Raw genomic sequence first — 17,006 nt, 5'->3', positions numbered from 1 at the left:
TTTTTTTAATTGTGATATGACTCAAGTTGAAGCCTTCTTATTCTGAACTAGAATGTGATGGAATTCAGTTTGACTTTTTTGTTTGTTTTTTTTTTTCACCTGTACAGACATCCTTCCTTTAATCAGATATATCAAAAAATTCCAGATTAAATCAAAGCCATTTAGATATCTGTTTCTTAAAGTTGTGTGATTAACCTAGGAGGTAAGCTTTCATTTTTAGACTAGAGTATTTCTAATTGTCCTAATAATGAAAAATTAAAGCTGAAAAACATCAACTGAACATGATATATAGATTTGTCCTTTGAGTTTGTCAACAGCTTGAACCAATTTCTTTATGATAGGTAAGCTTGTAACTTACTGGAAATACTATCTGCAAGACTCCCTAATACTACAACAAAGCAACTTCTGTGTGCTGCAGAAGGATACTAGTTCAGAAGATTATTATCACAAACAAATATATGCCTTTCAGGGTGTAAGTCATGGCATAGTGGAAGAGGTTCTCAATTCTTTAACAAGCAGAATTTAGAATATTTCACACTTGAATGACTCCTAACCAACCGTGCAAGGCACAGAGCAGTATCCCGTGGCTTAAGCTGGAGGTGAGACTGGTACATAAGCACTGAAGTGTTTGCAGATTGTCTCACTTTGCTTTTGTCATCTTTTTCCTGTAATTTCAGTGTTTACTGATGACAGTCGTGTGTTAGAAGGCTGCTCCGCACCATTACTCCTTTCCACTGGTTATATTCTGTAGCTGTTAGCTTTTTGATCAAGTAAGAATCTTACTGCTATAGTTACAGGAAAATTGTTGTATCCTATTTCTTATCCGTATGTCTTTCTTAGTTAAAATTAAGTTGGAAGTCAGTGCTATTGTGTGTCTATACAGAAATGATGAGAAGATTATTTATGATAGGAATCAGTAGCTGATAGTATCACTGTAGTAGTCCTGCATTATAGATGTGATAAAATGACAGCATACTGTATTACTCAATACTTAAGTACATGCTAGAATGACAGTATGACCTATTGTGTTGTTGTTAAATATGATCCATCAAGTCTATGTCTATGGGTGTTGATTCTACTAATAGAAAAACAGTATCTAGCCATGTTTTTGAATGATGACAGTATAGCTACATGAGCCACCTTTGATTTCCAGCAGTTTATTTCCCTTGGTTTTTTGAATGCTTGAACATAGTGTGCTGAATTGCTTAAAGGAAATCACATTTAAAATATTGGAATAGAAAGATTTCGTATCATGTTCAAGGTTCAAACATTGTGACTGTGCAAAATATTTTGTAAGTGATGCACTCTTGTAGCATATTCTGAGCCTTTCAAATTGGTCATGATTGATTGTGAACTTTTTAATTTTATGGTGTATTATAATGAAAAATAAATAAATTGGAATTTGCCCTACCCTCTATCTATAAACAAAGTTATGATTCCCACTGAGGCTGAAAACACAGGATACACACAAATCTGGACACCTTGACTTGCACTAGATGACGCTTTTATTTGACTCAGTTTAGCAAACAGAATTTTCATCTCTGTAGAAAGATAGAAGATTTTCTTTCCCAAAGTTTTCCTTCAAATTTATATATATATATATTTTTAGATAAATGTGGACTTTGGGACTTTGATTTAGTGCAGAAGTCAGTGTTCTTTGAGTTAGTGCAGAAATGGTCACTGATTCTGCATGCTCCTGTTTTTATGTGTCTGGGTTGCATCTAAATCAACATCAAAGTGCGCAGAATCAATAACCACTTAGCAAAACTTGATTATATGCATTTCATCTAATGAATCAATGAGTCATTAAACCTGTGGTCTTCGCACTGTCCTGCACTCGTTGATCAGCCCCACTATTCAAGGATCAGGCAACAAAACATTATCAATTGTGTCTTCTTGCTCTTGAACACAGTTAAGTTGGGTATTTGCCATCGTAAAATTAGAGGGAAACTCCAGATTTGTCTGACATTGGAACGTACGGGTAGTCTTGAAAAGATTGTGAAGCTATAGGGAGAAGAATTATTCAAGTTAAGTGATGCAGCAGCTGCAGAAAGGAAAGAAACAAGTTTGGGGTTTCTCATTATGAAAGTATGGTATGTGGCTTTACATTCTATTAGGTATTGTCTTTATTGAATCTGGACAGACAATTAAAAAGAAAACGAAGAGAGAGAAAAATTCTTGGATTTGTCTCACTTTTAACAGATTCCAAAGTAGTAGAAATATAAGCACCAATACCTGCCTTTATTGTCACTACATAAAGTGTCTAAGAAAGACAAGATGTATAGCCTCCCAGGAGACTCCTGCTTCTCTTCCCTAAATTATTAAGGTATCTTAGCATGAGATATTTAGACTTAGGTTTTGGAAGCCATGAGGTAGGTGAGAGAGGAACCCCATTAATGACATCATAAGTCATGGGGAAATCAGATATTATATTGATTTAGTTGTATAAATACTTCAATAGTTTGAATAATCAACAACTGCAGGGCATGCACTTATGGTGCCATGTAAGTTTTTAGTCTCATGATGTGTTACATGTATTTTGTGTCTTACTTGAAATGACCTCTCCATGGCTGAGAGTTTTCCCCTGTATTTGTACAACACGTAGAAATACATTATTGTGCCTCACTTTCCTTCACTGAACAGCTGTTGTATTCAACCAATTAAATAAACTTGTTTGAAGGGATTGGTTATGGCAAAACTTAAAGTTTCCTTTTAATTGTCATGTCCCAAGAGCAGAGGTTTTGATGATGGGTTAAATGATCTCACCAGCCAGAGGGCAGGTTAACTTGTCAGTGGTCCTCCCAGGGTGCAGTAACACCAGTGTGAACTGTGGTGGGGAGACATTTCACATGCAGATGTGTTAGCTTGTCAGTGGTCCTCCCAGGGTGCAGTAACACCAGTTTGGTGTCTTAGTGAACTGTGGTGGGGAGACATTTCACATGGAGATGTGTAGGGACCAATGAAATAAAAGATTCCTGCTTTGATTTAATTTACTGTGACTGTATTAACTAGATCAAAGCTATTCTACTTAATTGGTTTAAAAATATATATTTCAAGATCTGAATTTCTAAAAGAAAAAATACTTGAGTCTTGAGCTTCATCATTTACTTCTGGCATATCATTCTATCTCATATTATTTTCACTTTTAACTCTTTTGGCAATGCTGGTTTGTAGGTACCAGTTCTTTTATGTTCATTTAGTTAAATATTTCTATACACAGGTGAATCTGTGATATATTCATGGCTATTTATATGTTTGAAAAGGCTCTGAGGTGAAAAAGGCTTTTAAAACTCTATGAAGAAAGTATCATGTCTTCCTCTGCCTTTTGAGATCCAGCATGCTTCTGGTCACTTCTGTAACTTTTCTTACTGTTCCATAATGTGGAAGAGTAAATATTTGCAGCTCCAGAAGGAAAAGCAGTTTGAATTCTACATTTTATTTGAGTTCTACATTTCACTCATTCCTGTCACTGTAGCTTGTGCCTATTAAGGTAAATTAATAGTTTTCACTGAACTGAATTACTATTGTATACATACCTAAACTGAAAAAGTCAGCAAAGTTCTTCATTTATGGCACACATAAATGAAGTAAAGACGGTGTGTTTTGATACTGCACACATAAAAGCACTTCCTGCTCATAAGTATCTGATTTATTTAATCAGAGGCAGAAACTCATGGGAAAGCCAATTTTTTATACAGAAAAATTGTAGAGATGAGTTTATTGTATTTTAAAAGATATTTGTTAATTTAAATTATAATTTAAATACATAAAAGCATATTAATTTGATCATACTTTTCAAAAAATATTTAAGTATGTGAAACCATATTTTCCAAAGCACTGGCTCTGGATTAATGCCCTAACCCCAGCTGAGAAGATAGAGGTTCGGTCAGTCATTCTGTAAGTGGCCTTAAATGGCACAGTGCTTGGCAGTGCAGTGGTTGCAAGAAGCATCCCTGATTCTGGAACAGTATTCAAGGCTCTGGCTCAGTTGCCAGCAGGTTTCTGGAGAGCTGATTTGAGTAAGCCTGTCTTCTAGATTGGGATTCATAGCACATAAGGTGCCAGCACAGGGAATTTTAATTCATCTGGTGGGAAGCACCAAAACCAGTGTGTCCCAGCTCCATCTTCTAGGCTGCAAGTAGCCATCTCTAAAACAGAAGCCTCAAAACTCCATGTCTTGCTTGAACTTTCACTTCTTGCTTTTCCCATTTTCTCTTCTATTTTGTCATCTCTTCTATGGCTTTCACAGCCTAGGAAGGTTTGACTCAATACCTCTCATATTCAAAAAGAGTATGCAGGCATTATGTGAGACTTTTATGGGGTAGAAAAGATTCCTGACTACTGTGGCTTAGAAGTAATTTGTAATTTCCCACATGAAGTTTGACTTTACCACCCTGCAATTAGCACTGTCCACTGCTGCTCCTTCCTGTAGCAAGTTGGTGTACTTTTAGTAGTATTCAAATATGGATGGAAAATCATCTTCAGCAGAAGGAGTTTATTCTTGCAATTGAATAGGCAAATCACTATTAATTAATCTTTTTTAATGAATTTATTATCATTCTTTCATTCCTAGCAATTCATTGATCCAACTTCACCAGGAGAGCTACTAGGTCTTTGTAATAGTGCATAGTCTGCTGGGAAGGGCTTCCTACTGGAGTTCAGGGAATTCAAGTTATGGGGTTTGCTGGAATCTAAATATTTATTTTCAGGTCAGCTTCCATCAATTGATGGTATCGGCCCTTTCGAGCTAATAGTCACTGCCTCGAGAGTGATTGAAAATATTGCAGTGTTATGCAAATTAATTGGATTTGCTCATTCTTTTAAAAGCCTGGATTTGTTAGAGGACTTACCTGATACCTAAAACTCTTCATCTGGAGGTCTGGACTTGGATGTTATCTAGCCCAAACCAAAAATAATACCTAACAATATCCAGTGGGACAACTATAGATGCTTTGGGAACCTTCTGCCTGAAGCCTTAAGCAGAAGTTTGCTTCCAAACATATTCTTCCTAATTTGCGATATTAAAAACTGTACATGATAAAATTCCACTTCACAACCACTTCAGCTACTGAAGTACTTAATTTAGTCTTTCGGATAACCTCATTAGGTGTTTGTATAGAAAATTTTTAGCTTTTATTCCCTACCAAATGTTTTGGTTTCTGTTAAATTGAATTCTCGCATTAAAAAAAAAGAATGAGAACACTGTTTCTTGGGACACTTCTTAGTTTGACATTATTCAGATTTAGAGCATAACATTGGCATTCTCTTATTTTTCTTCACTTGGAACTTATAGCATGAGTCATCTGAAATAATAGATTCAATAGAAAAAAGATACATCTAAAAAAAGAATGCTGGTAAACATAGCACATAGGAATTACTTTATCCAAATTGGGTATTTAAATTTGACTGCACTCTTAATTGTCATATAGCCTCCCTTTCTCATTTTCCTCTAAGAGGTGAACTCCTCTAGATAGAGGTGTCATGTTCCAACTTTGGTGTGCAAGTTGTCATATTGTGGAGGGAAAAAAATTGGTCAGTAATCTGATTTATAAAATCCAGTGTATTAAATAGAAAATCCAGGTCCTATACTATGTATATTGAAATACATATGTTAATTGTTATAGATTAGAAATAATAACCATATTAATTATACTGAAAATTATATTATATTAGTAATAATATATATTAAAAATCAATCTGGTCTAGACAGGAAATACCTATTTCCTGAACTCCTGTTGAATGTATCAGTGAGTAGCCTCATAAAGTTTTTAATGGAGAAAAATTGCATGAAAGTTAAAAAGATACCATAAGTCGTATTCTGTCTAAGGAGTATAAGGTAATACATTATTTCTTCAATTTCTTAAATTATTAATGTCTATATGTCCTCTTGGAGCTTATCACTATGAAATTCAACAACATTCTTTCCACAAGAATTATTCATGACAGATTCCAAAAACCAGAGATGACTGAGACACACAGCAAAGCAGTGAAGAATATTCCAAAGTGTGTCTCAGGAAGCCCAGGTATATATCCTGCTGAAAGCCAAGAGAGCTGAAGCGTGAGGAGAAAATAAGACAAACACAGCTGATCAGGGAAATACAGGGAGCAATAAAATAATGGATAAAGGCAGACACAACACATAAATCAATGGGGTCAACGCTCTGAGCAGGGATAAACAAGTCTAAAAATAACCAAATAAGGGGATGATCAGAGAAGCCAAAATTGAAAATGCAGAGAAAATTGCACAAGCTGTAAGGACAAACAATAGGAGTTTTCACAAATACATGAGGAACAAGGGGTCAGTGAGAGAGACTGTCATCTCCATACGTGGGGAAGGCAGTGGCAGAGGCTGCTGGGAAGCCAGCGCAGCCTTCCCCTTGGTGTGCTCGCTGGGAGACCACAGGGAACATGCCAGAAACAGAGAGAAGTATCCTGGAGGCAGAATCTGAAAAATTAATGAAACAAAGGATGAGAGTGGAGCAGGTTAAGAAAGAAAAAGAAGAAAATAGGACAGCTATTAACAGTAGGCTTCAGGTCTGGTGGCCTGTTTCCCAGGTTTCTGAAACACATAGTGAGAGTTTTTTAAACTCTTTCAATCTATGAAGTCTGCAGCACATGAGGTATATAAAGCTGTGTGAGGTATACAGTTGAAAAGCAGAAGGAAGCCAGTGCAAGCCAGCATTGCAAAGGTTTTATATGAAAAATTATTACAATGATTTATACTTGTATCAGGTATAAATCCAAGTACAGACAAAACCAGATTCAGGGTTGCAGAATATCTGGTTCAAATTAATTAGGAGAGTTTACAAAAGCTGAGTTGAAGTTAACTAGTGATAGGAAAAGGAGTAATGAATAGAAATTAGAAGAGAAGAAATTTAGACTGGATAGGATGAAGAAATGTTTTGCTGTGAGGTGTGAGGTTGTGGTTCATCCCTGAAACTGTTCAAGTCCACCTTGGACAAGGCCTTGGGCAATCCGGTCTAGTGGAAGGTGTCCCTGTCCACGGCAGAATAGTTTAAATCTGTGATCTTTAAGGTCCCTTCTAACCTAAACCATTCTGGAATTCTTTGAACTAGCATAACCCATTTCCTTAGAAAAACTATGTATTTCCAAGCCTTAATGTTGGGTCCAACCATTACAATATACAAATACTTGTTTCTTGTAGTTGCTGATGTATCCTCAGTTTTAATTCTATAAACAAACATACTGACCATAGATTCATAAACATATAAACTAAAGTCAAAGTTCACAATTTTACTTGAATAGCTGAGTTCCAAATAGTTATTTAATGAGATTTATAAAAGCATCAAAGTCATTAGACAGCTAACTGGAATTGATTTCCATTGCCAGTTGTGCACTTACCAGGGGGCCCTGAATCCCAACTAATGCCATAGATTCTCACAAACTTTATAATATATTGTGTAGAAGAATTTGCATTTAAAAAGTTGTGCAGTTCTTCGTAGTTGTCAAATACAAAAATTAAACAACAGTTCAAACCAAAATAGATGTATTTGTTATCTCCCTGTCCTTTACCTCATTTCTTAGGCTTCTGTGAATTCCAAAAGAGATTGTTTTGGGACATAACAACTATTTGGTATTCTTAGATGAAAGAAGATTGGATCAGGATGGAATTAATGTACTAGCTTTAGTGTGACAAAATGGCCATGGTTGGATGGGACTATGAGCAACCTGATTTAGTGAAAGGTGTCCCTGCCTATGGCAGGGGAGTTGGAAGTAGATGATTTTTAAGGTCCCATCCAAACCAAGCCATTCCATGACTCTATGAAAAACTATAGTTTGTATGAATGCCAGTGGGGAAAAATGTTCAGTTACACATCTGTGGGTGCCCTTTCAGTTCAGAGCTGCCCAAAATGTCATCAGTGCCACTTGCAAAGTTCTAAGAAGTTATAATAAGAGGAAGAAAGGTAATCCTGGGGATTTCTGGGGGTAAGCCTACTCACATCTTCAGAAATAAAGACCAGGATTTTGAGAACATATAATTTAACAAACAACAGCATTGAAGCAGCTATGGTGAGGGTAGTATGCAACTGAAAGGTAAAGAACAGAAACCAAGAAACATCCATTCAGTAAATGTTAACCTGTCTGCCTGAATCATATTGAACAGATGTGCAAGTTTCTAAAACCTGCCTGAGCCCCAGGACATGATCAACTCTTGTTTTCCAGGATGCAGCCTCTCTTAGACACCTAAGTGAAACAGATTCCTCCCTAATTATCCAGCCATTTTCCTCAGTACAACACACACTCTGAAATACTAGTTCTGAGGAAAAATTTATCTACCTTCTCTCAGAGCTCCATGCAGAGAGTTTAAATAGGCAGCTGCTGAAACACCATAGCACCAGGGAAAGCACCAAAATAAACCTGCAGAACTACAAGAAACAGTGCTTCCCTTTCACCCTAGGTATTGTGCAGTGTCCAGACTAATGGAGATCGAATTTCTGTTTGTGCCTTGACTGTGATTATGTGGAATGTTTTCCATGGAAGCATGTCCTACATTTCCCCTTTTTTCTGGGCAGCTGGATCCTGACCAAGAGGAGGACTCACAGGACAAGAGGCAGGACAGTCATTTGGCACTGAACTGTAGTAGTGATCTAGGACAAGGATTTCTTCTGTGTTTATAGGTTTTGCTTTGAAATTCTTTAGATAGAAACAAATATAGTCCAAAGAGAAAACACCAGGCGCGTAGGGCTCCCTATTTTTTCAGGTCTCTTAAAATTAGTGAAGATTTGGGCTTTTTCTTGCCTGCTGCATCAGAGGTTTGTGCTTCCAGGCACACTGGGGCTCATCTTCCATAAGAGGATGCTCTTCCACTGAAGATTCCTTCTGGGTGGAGCATGGCTCTGGAATCTGGAGGTTGTGGATCTATTCCCCCTCTAGCCTGCACCAGTAGGCCTCAACTTTGGTGCAGGTGTCTGGAATACACACATTCTGCTAGGATTACTACCCTAATCTCAAGTGATGTGCATTGGAATCTGTCTAAGTGGATGTACTTAAAATTATGCAGTATTTCTGTATAGTGTCAATGGAGGCAGGTGTTTTTAGGCATACTGGATTAGTCTTCAAAGACACATGTTGACCCCACAAAGAGAAAGGTACCTATATTGCAGAGAGGTCTCGTGTAGCAGGTTTTTCATGAACACAATCTTTTGTGACTCTATGTTCCTTAGATGTGTATGTGCCAGGCAGACTGTGAACAAGTGATTTGAAATTTAGGCAAGACAATACATAAGTTAGGCACTTAAATAAAGTGATTGGGTGTTTAAATAGAATTCTTTTTGCCTAAGTAGCAGTTTAAGTAATTGGGATGCATAACTGCTGGGATGCAATTAAATTAGACCAAGAGCAAAACTATGAGGACATGACGTAGAGTAGTACTAAATGTGGTGAAGCACTAGATTTTTCAGTGGTCTGACAGCAGAATATGAAGCATTATTAGAGTGGAAGAAAATAAGAGATCGTTGGTATATTGGGATAAAGGGAAAAAGAATATAACATTAAAGGGTAAGTTATTAATAGATATGCAGAAAAGGTTATAAAGAATGGTTGAAATATTCCAAAACTAGTTAATCACAGGAAGAAGACTAAAAACAGATATAGCCTGAGTAATAAACACAAGAAAAATGTGTAAAGAGGAGGTTCTTTAAACAAAAAAGAATGTGTGTGTGCAGTCACTCTGCACAGAAGGTTATAGAGGTTACACAAAGGAGATCTGGTTCAACAAATGCAGTTTATGTGACCTTTGAGGGACAGGTGGCTACTCTGGTAGAAGACCAGGACTCTGAAATACTCTTTCTGTTACAGTGCATTGAAATGATCCATAAGGAAGTGGTACTCAATTTTGAAAAGCCTTCTCAGTTGACAAAAATATTTTGTTTATTGATTGATTATTTTTTTTTCTTTTAATATGAGAACACTTGTAACACTGGCCATGATAATTATTGGGGTTGGCTGTGTTGGGGAGCTTGCTTTCTCATTTCTCCAGCCTTGTAGCATATAATAGAGAAAACTGGTGGAGAATTTAAGAGTGATTCATTATTGGTTTTGTTATTATTATATTATTTTGTATAGTAATAACAAAAACAACATTCAAAACACAATAATATTTTTATTATTTAAGCATCATTGAAACATAATTGCACACAAATTTTGAAGCATCTCTTTATTCCTGAATTCTGTACTGCTAGCTACAGGTAGGACAAGATTGCTGGTTTTTTAACTATATTCATCTATCTGCCTTAGAAAGGAGTGTAACATGTAAAATATAAAAATGAATGAGAAGGAGAAACACACATTTTTATCACTTCTGAAGCTGTTACGCTGTTGTGTATCTGTGACATTTTCAGGCAAATAATAGTCACTTGCATTTTCACAGGTTTTGTGTCCTCCCCCTTGGTCATCATTGCCATAACTTTACTTTGAAAACATGCACTTTGCAAACAGCAGCTTATCATGATGTAGAATTAGAATATGACCAAATAAAATCTGGAGGACAGTGTTATAATTTTTATTTTTTATTTTTGAACAGTGTTTATGGCTGTCCATTGGCAAAAAAAAGAAAAACACAAGATAAGCAACCCCAAGAACCAGCCCCCAAAAGAAAACCCTTTGTGGTAAAAGCAGACAACTCTTCAGTAGATGAGTGCTATGAAACTGATGGAACAGAGGAGATGGATGAAAAGGAAGAGGAAGAAGAGGAAGAGGATGAAGAAGAGGAGGAATATTCTGATGATAATGAGGAGCAAGGTGATGAGGAGGAGGATGATGAGGAGATAGATCGAGAAGAAGAAGAGGAGATTGAGGAGGAAGAAGAGGAGGATGAAGAGGAAGGTGAAGAAGTGGAGGATGAAGAGGAGGAGGAAGAAGAAGAGGAGGAAGAAGAGGAGGAGGAGGAAGAACGTGGTAATAATCAGAGTATTAGTAAAAAGTAAACAATGTGTGTTTTCTGGGTTAATCTTCTAGTGTGGTGTGTGAGGATTTAGCTGTTCAGTTCTCATTAAAGCTAATGGAAGTCATGCAGTTAAATCTCTCTGCTCCACACTGAAAATATACCCCCCTCTGTTCTCTTAACATTTATTTTAATAAGTCTGTCTTCCAAATGTTTTTAATACACCAGCACTCACATTTCAAAAAAGGAGGGTGGAGGTATGTTTGTGCTAAAAATGCTTTCATAAAATGTAATTCTAGTGTGGATTAATGCATGCAGTCACAAGGAGAATATTCACAAAGGTACAAGCAAAGCATCAGCTACAGCTGGGTGCCTGTACTGATCATTTGCAAGGGTATTTGCTAGATCTGTTTACAGAATGTCAACAATTGCCCACATAAATTCTGTCACAATTTTGCAGATAATTTTTGTGAGCAAAAATGGACCTCTTCCATTTGAAAATTTTACCCTATAGTTCTCCCTGCCCCAAGAAACTATCCAGAACTAACCGTTATAATATACTTTGTTTTTTTTAGACTTGAATTCTGTGTGCTTTAGTTGGTTCTATTAAAAATATAGCAAGTGACAGTTTTACATAGATAACGTCTTTCTAAAGTTCACATATTTTTGTTATTCTGCCATGGCATAAATGCCATTTAGACATACAGGTTACTGGTAGTAACCAAATTAATGCAGTAGCAATGTGATTAGCCTATTCAACTTTCTCTTTTTTTTTGGGATATTGGACTTTATATAATACTTTCAAAATATGTAATCAATGTCCATTTACTCCTTATGCTGATGACAGACATCATAATGCACTGGGGTGAAATGAAGGAATCATGCAAAAATTAATGAGCTATCTAAAAAGTATTTTGTTCCCATTTCCAGGGAACACGTTTTTGGTTGGGTAGATTCACCTTTCTAACCAATAAAAATATAAGAAAAGCTTTCAGCACTCCTCAGTTGGATTCCTCTTAGGAACCAGGTATGAAAGTTGTGTGACTTTTGTTTCAGCATTCTGTAAGGTCAGATCCTAAATCTTAAAGAAAGACTTTGGAAGTGTTCTTTCTCTTTGGGCGAGATGGTGGCCAGCTGGGTGGCTATCAGAGTTTTCTCAGATACTGCATCTGTGGCGTTTCCTCAATTGCCTGAGTTTACCACAAAATTGGTATAGGATAAATTGTCAGTCCTAAAAGTTGCATGAGTTTGATGCAGCAAAGAAGTAATTTCCTTTTGCAGGGAACTTTGCTGTGTCAGAACCTGGAAGAGTAGCTGCGTTAGACCAGGCTGATGGTGCAACTGCTGTCGCTCTCTTGATGAGCAGGTGTGGAATGTCCAGCAGTTTCTTTAAAAATAGTAGTGACTAATTTTGTTGGTGTCAACAAATTATGGTGCAGTTGCTGTGATTTCAGCTGACATTAAAACTTTGAATCTACACTATCAAAAATGATGAAAGGAAAAAAAACCTAAAGCAAAACTCAAGAGTTCGAGAAAATTGCTTCTGGCAAGCCAGCAGGCTTGATATTCAGTTTATTTTTCTGTGATAATGAAACACAGTGGTTTACTTATTCCAACACAGTTACACATGCAGTTAGTGGTCCTAATCAATGTGAAGAGGCTGACATTGTTTTTTGACTGCTTTCCTTCCATATATAGTAGGCTGTGGTTAAGAACTGCAAAAAATTTACAAAGGTACTTCTATTAACTGCTCTGCATATTACTTGAAATTAAAACTTACATAGGTCAAGTTTTTCTTAGGAACTCATGATATTCCAGTAATAAAACAAAAATATATTAATAAATAAATATATGTTCTATCTAAATGATAAGTCATTAAGAAAAATTCCTCTTGAAATCATAGAAGTGATTATAGAATTTCATTTGAAAAGTATTTCATGATCCTTTTGAGTATGCGCATAGGAATCAGTATTCAACAGTCCCAGAGCAGAGATGATTTACCAGGAAGAGTTTCTAGTAATTAATTAGGAAGATAGTATGGAGTTCCGTATATCTATGCCAAAGAGTAGAGCGTGATAACAGTTTGGCTGTGGTGAGGTCTAGAGACTAATCAATATATCATGTTTTAAAAATAGTTTCTTTCCTGTGGTTTCCAAGGGGGATACAAATGTTTCACTCTATCCTGCTTGTAGCAAAATCTGCATTGATAGAATTTGGACTGTTGATTTTCAAGAAAAGTAAGATACAAAACTATGTATTCTTAAACTACATGACCTGAATATGACTCTTGCCTTTATGTATTGACTATATGGAAAATTAGATCTGTCTGCTCTGACTTTAGTAGTCTCAATCACTTGCTGCTCACTACAAGGCTCACTATAATATTGTAGCAAACCACCTTATAAGTCACCTTGCAGGAAGTCCTAATGTGCTATAGTATTCCTGTCCCTAGAAACAAAATGTGGCATTATCCACTGGTCACCAGGATACCTATACAGTTCTCATGAAAGTTTCTGTCACTAGTGCCGTAGATGATAGCAGTTCAGAAAATCTCCAGAAGTAGCTATAATCTAGGTGAATGAAGTAGTTAAAATCATAAGTTTTGGTGACAGAAGAATTCCATCAGCAAGAACAGGATAGGACTATAGAGGTGAAAATGGGGAGGAGGGAGAAGGGAGAGGATAGGATGGTAAGAGTAAGTTATTTTACCATTTCTTAGGTCAAATTCAGTTTTCTAGTATAAAAGGGTAAATTCTGGGAAACTCAGATATGTTACTGGTGTGTCATTGTCCATTCCTTTTTTGCTTAAAGGAGTGGGAGTTTTGGATGGGTTTTTCACCACAGTATGCAGGTAATGTAGATAAACAGTTCCTATTGGAAATACTAGGCATTCACTGAAACCGTCACAGCCTTATCATTGGTAATCTAACCCTTAGAAAATACGGATCTATCCTAACAGTCTGATAAATCTCCAAATATCAATTTAAAACTACAAAGAAAAAGAAACAACCAAACTTTTTTTATGAGTCCTAAATTCTGTTCTTGTACTTCTGTACACAATCCTTTGAACCAAAATTGATGTTTTAAACTCTCCATAAATAGCTAGCATATACTTTAAATTTCCATTAAATTTGAATCTCTTTGAAGAGCACCTATCCACCTATCTATGAAGAGACTAGAGAAGCCTTTATGTTCACCTCAACTGCTAAAGGAAAGATGAATCTTTCTGATTACCCTTCTGTCCCAGGAAAAAAAGGAAAGATAGATATGACCTGTGTTATCTGTGATAACCTACCCTGTAAATTGAAATACAAATGGGAAGGAGTGAGAGTAAAAGCTTCTTTTGGAGCACCCATTCTCTATGATGGCAACTGCCGAGAACCTTTGGATTAAAAACTGAAGTGTGCATTCAATTTTCAAGACAAACCAAAGTACTTTCTTCTGAGATGGGCTTGCTGCAGGTAGTTGGATCCTGAAGACCTTTCCACAATACTTTTCTATCTTAAAAATAATCTCCCTTGGAGAAGCTCCCAGAATGGATGTTCCAAGGAGCCATTTAGTCCATATCACAGGAAGACATTCAAAATGCTTGTACTCTGGGCATTTTCTAATCAAGATCAGGAGGAGTTAGGTTAGTTCTAGACCTAAGGAAATTGGATACATCATTAAAATCCATTTCACAGATGATGCTACAGGAACTATTGCAGTTTCTTAACAGGTGAATTTGGAGTCTTTTAGATCGTCCCTTACATTTTCTATTGATCTCAAAGTAATTGGCATAACCAGTTTACTAATGTGTGGTATTGCACCTAATTTTTCAAGTGAAATATACTTCAGAAATAGCTGTAAACCACAGATAGCAGTGTGTATTCAAAGGAAACACAGTACAGGTTTTTCTAATAAGACAAACTCACACATGGACGTAGCGATATATGTTCTACCTGTTTTCATATTTCATAGAATAATGCAGTTATTTAGGTTGGAAGATACCTCTGTGGTCATTGAATCCAACAGTATTTGTTTAAATTGTAGAATTGTTTTAAAAGAAATCAAAATATTTTTATGTTTTTCTTTCATTTTTATGAACTCAACACAGATAGACCCTAAAAATGTGAAATCCACCTATCAGTTCTATTAAGATTGTTATTGCCCTCCAATGTCTTTCTGATCCCCTTAACAGATTGTGTCAGAAGCACTTGTGCCCTCTAAGCAAGAAGAGATGCAAACACAAATCTAAAATTTGAAAGAAGCCCATGTGCTGAGGAAAACATGTTGCCACAGAGCTTTCCAGCTGTGCATGTTGCTGAAAACACTCCTGATAACATAAACATCTTGATGAAATGAAGACAACCTATCTGTATTAGCAAGGTCATCTGTCAGCCTGCTGACCACTAATCATACTCATTTATTCAAACTGCTAGAAGGAAAGTAGTCATCTATTTGGTGAACACAGTAGGTGTTCAGTCTTAATCAGAGCAGAGAGCTATACTCAAGTGTACCTCACAGACAAAACACCTAGTAGAAGTAAATTATAGCTTTAAATTAATAGGCCAGGAAACAAAAACTGCCTAGGACAATGTGTATGGGAAAAACTTGTCTTTTTCAGGGCCAAAGAAGACTAAAAAATACCTGATGTTTACATAAGACAAAGCCGATCTAAATTCTTTGCTAATGAATTTTACTGCTGTACTGTACCTTGATAAAAGATATCCTGTGCTTAGGGTGTCTCACACCCTAATAATAACCACCTGAAAAAAACAAAAAACCTTAGAGTTGCTCCTGGAAGACATTATCCTGGGCATTGCATTCTTTTCCTCTGGATAAAAAGTTACTTTTCTGGTCTAGTTACCCATTTAGTCTGGTTAAATGCTCAATCCCAGTGTCATTGAGTCAAGGCTCCTGATAAGAACTTTTATTGATACTGAGATTATCTCAGTTGATTAGAACATAATGCTAATAATACCAAAGATGTGTGTTTGACCTCTTTATGGGCCACTTCCTTAAGAGCTGCACTTGATGATCCTTGGAGTTACCTTCCAACTCAGAATATTCTGTGAATCTGTAATACCTGCTTTTTCCATTGAAGAAGCAAGCATGGATTACAACATATTCTGCTGTTTAGCTGCTTATATTTCATACTGAGAGATTCACACTCAGCATTTTCACTAGAAATTTTTGTTGGAAATAATGCAATTAAAACATTTGGTACTGCTAGTTCAGGCCTGGAAACCCCAAGGTTGTTGGAGTAGGATGGGGAAACAGCTAGCTGGTAAATTCCCCTGGATACTTCTAGTTCTTGTGGAAAAAGTTTAGATCTTTTTGTTACTGTCATGTGTTTGTGGTTGGTTGGTTGTTCAGTTGGTTGGTTTGTTGATTGCTTAAATATGACTCAAGTGTTAGTAAATTCTGCTTTTAACTGTGTTTCATGCTCAAGCTCTTTACTATAGACAATATAATTTAAATTCATTATAGCATTATTTAAATATAATATTTTAATTATCTGAAGTAAGATTGGGTCTGATATTGAATTGTTTCCATCAAGACAAATCAAGAATAGCTTTATGTCAGTAGAGTTCCATTTATGTGAGGTGGTATGTTGCACATGTCATCCCTAAGTTTTCCTCCTTTTGAAGAACTATTTTAGAAGACTTCCTTCAATTTGAATTTTTAACTCAGAAGCTCAGTAAACCTTCTGGGCTGTGTCTAAAAACTTAGAATTATATTAACTCTACACCTTTAGCAATGTACTTAAGTATCATTCTCATGTAGAGGTTTACATATTTAACTCCTTTCCTACAAATAAAAGGACTTAAATGATAATGTGAAATATCAATCCTTCAAAAGCAAATGATTCAATTATAGCTTTCTGCAGTGTAAAGAAATTATTCACCTTTAATGAGACAGATTCTAGATCTCTGTCAAACAGCACTTTGGTTGATGTAAGCAGAAATTCTGTGGAGGACATTGGCTAATAAAGTGTTCAGGGTCTGAACTGAAAGCCTTAGTAAAAGCAACAAGGAACACATTCAGTACCACATCTTATTTCAATGCTGCTTTATTCTGAAACTGCTTCACATGGCATGGGGCTGCTTTTTTGTGTTTT

General features: G+C 36.3%; 1 protein-coding gene across 19 annotated transcripts in view; it reads left to right on the top strand.

Moving 5' to 3' along the window:
• The window catches only part of MYT1L (myelin transcription factor 1 like), a 305,006-nt gene that overhangs the window by 192,513 nt on the left and 95,487 nt on the right, over positions 1–17,006 (top strand). For 15 of the 19 annotated variants that reach the window (XM_077782400.1, XM_021551206.3, XM_021551208.3 and 12 more), the window contains one exon: positions 10,544–10,917. In XM_077782400.1, coding sequence (XP_077638526.1) covers positions 10,544–10,917 — 374 coding nt within the window. The remainder of the gene's footprint in view (positions 1–10,543; positions 10,918–17,006) is intronic. The other 4 variants (XM_077782401.1, XM_077782409.1, XM_077782407.1 and 1 more) reach the window with 1 other exon arrangement.

Source organism: Lonchura striata, chromosome 3, assembly GCF_046129695.1.
Source record: "Lonchura striata isolate bLonStr1 chromosome 3, bLonStr1.mat, whole genome shotgun sequence".
Taxonomy (NCBI): Eukaryota; Metazoa; Chordata; class Aves; order Passeriformes; family Estrildidae; genus Lonchura; species Lonchura striata.
The sequence above is the reverse complement of the archived record's forward strand: the minus strand, read 5'-3'. Positions and strand labels throughout refer to the sequence as shown.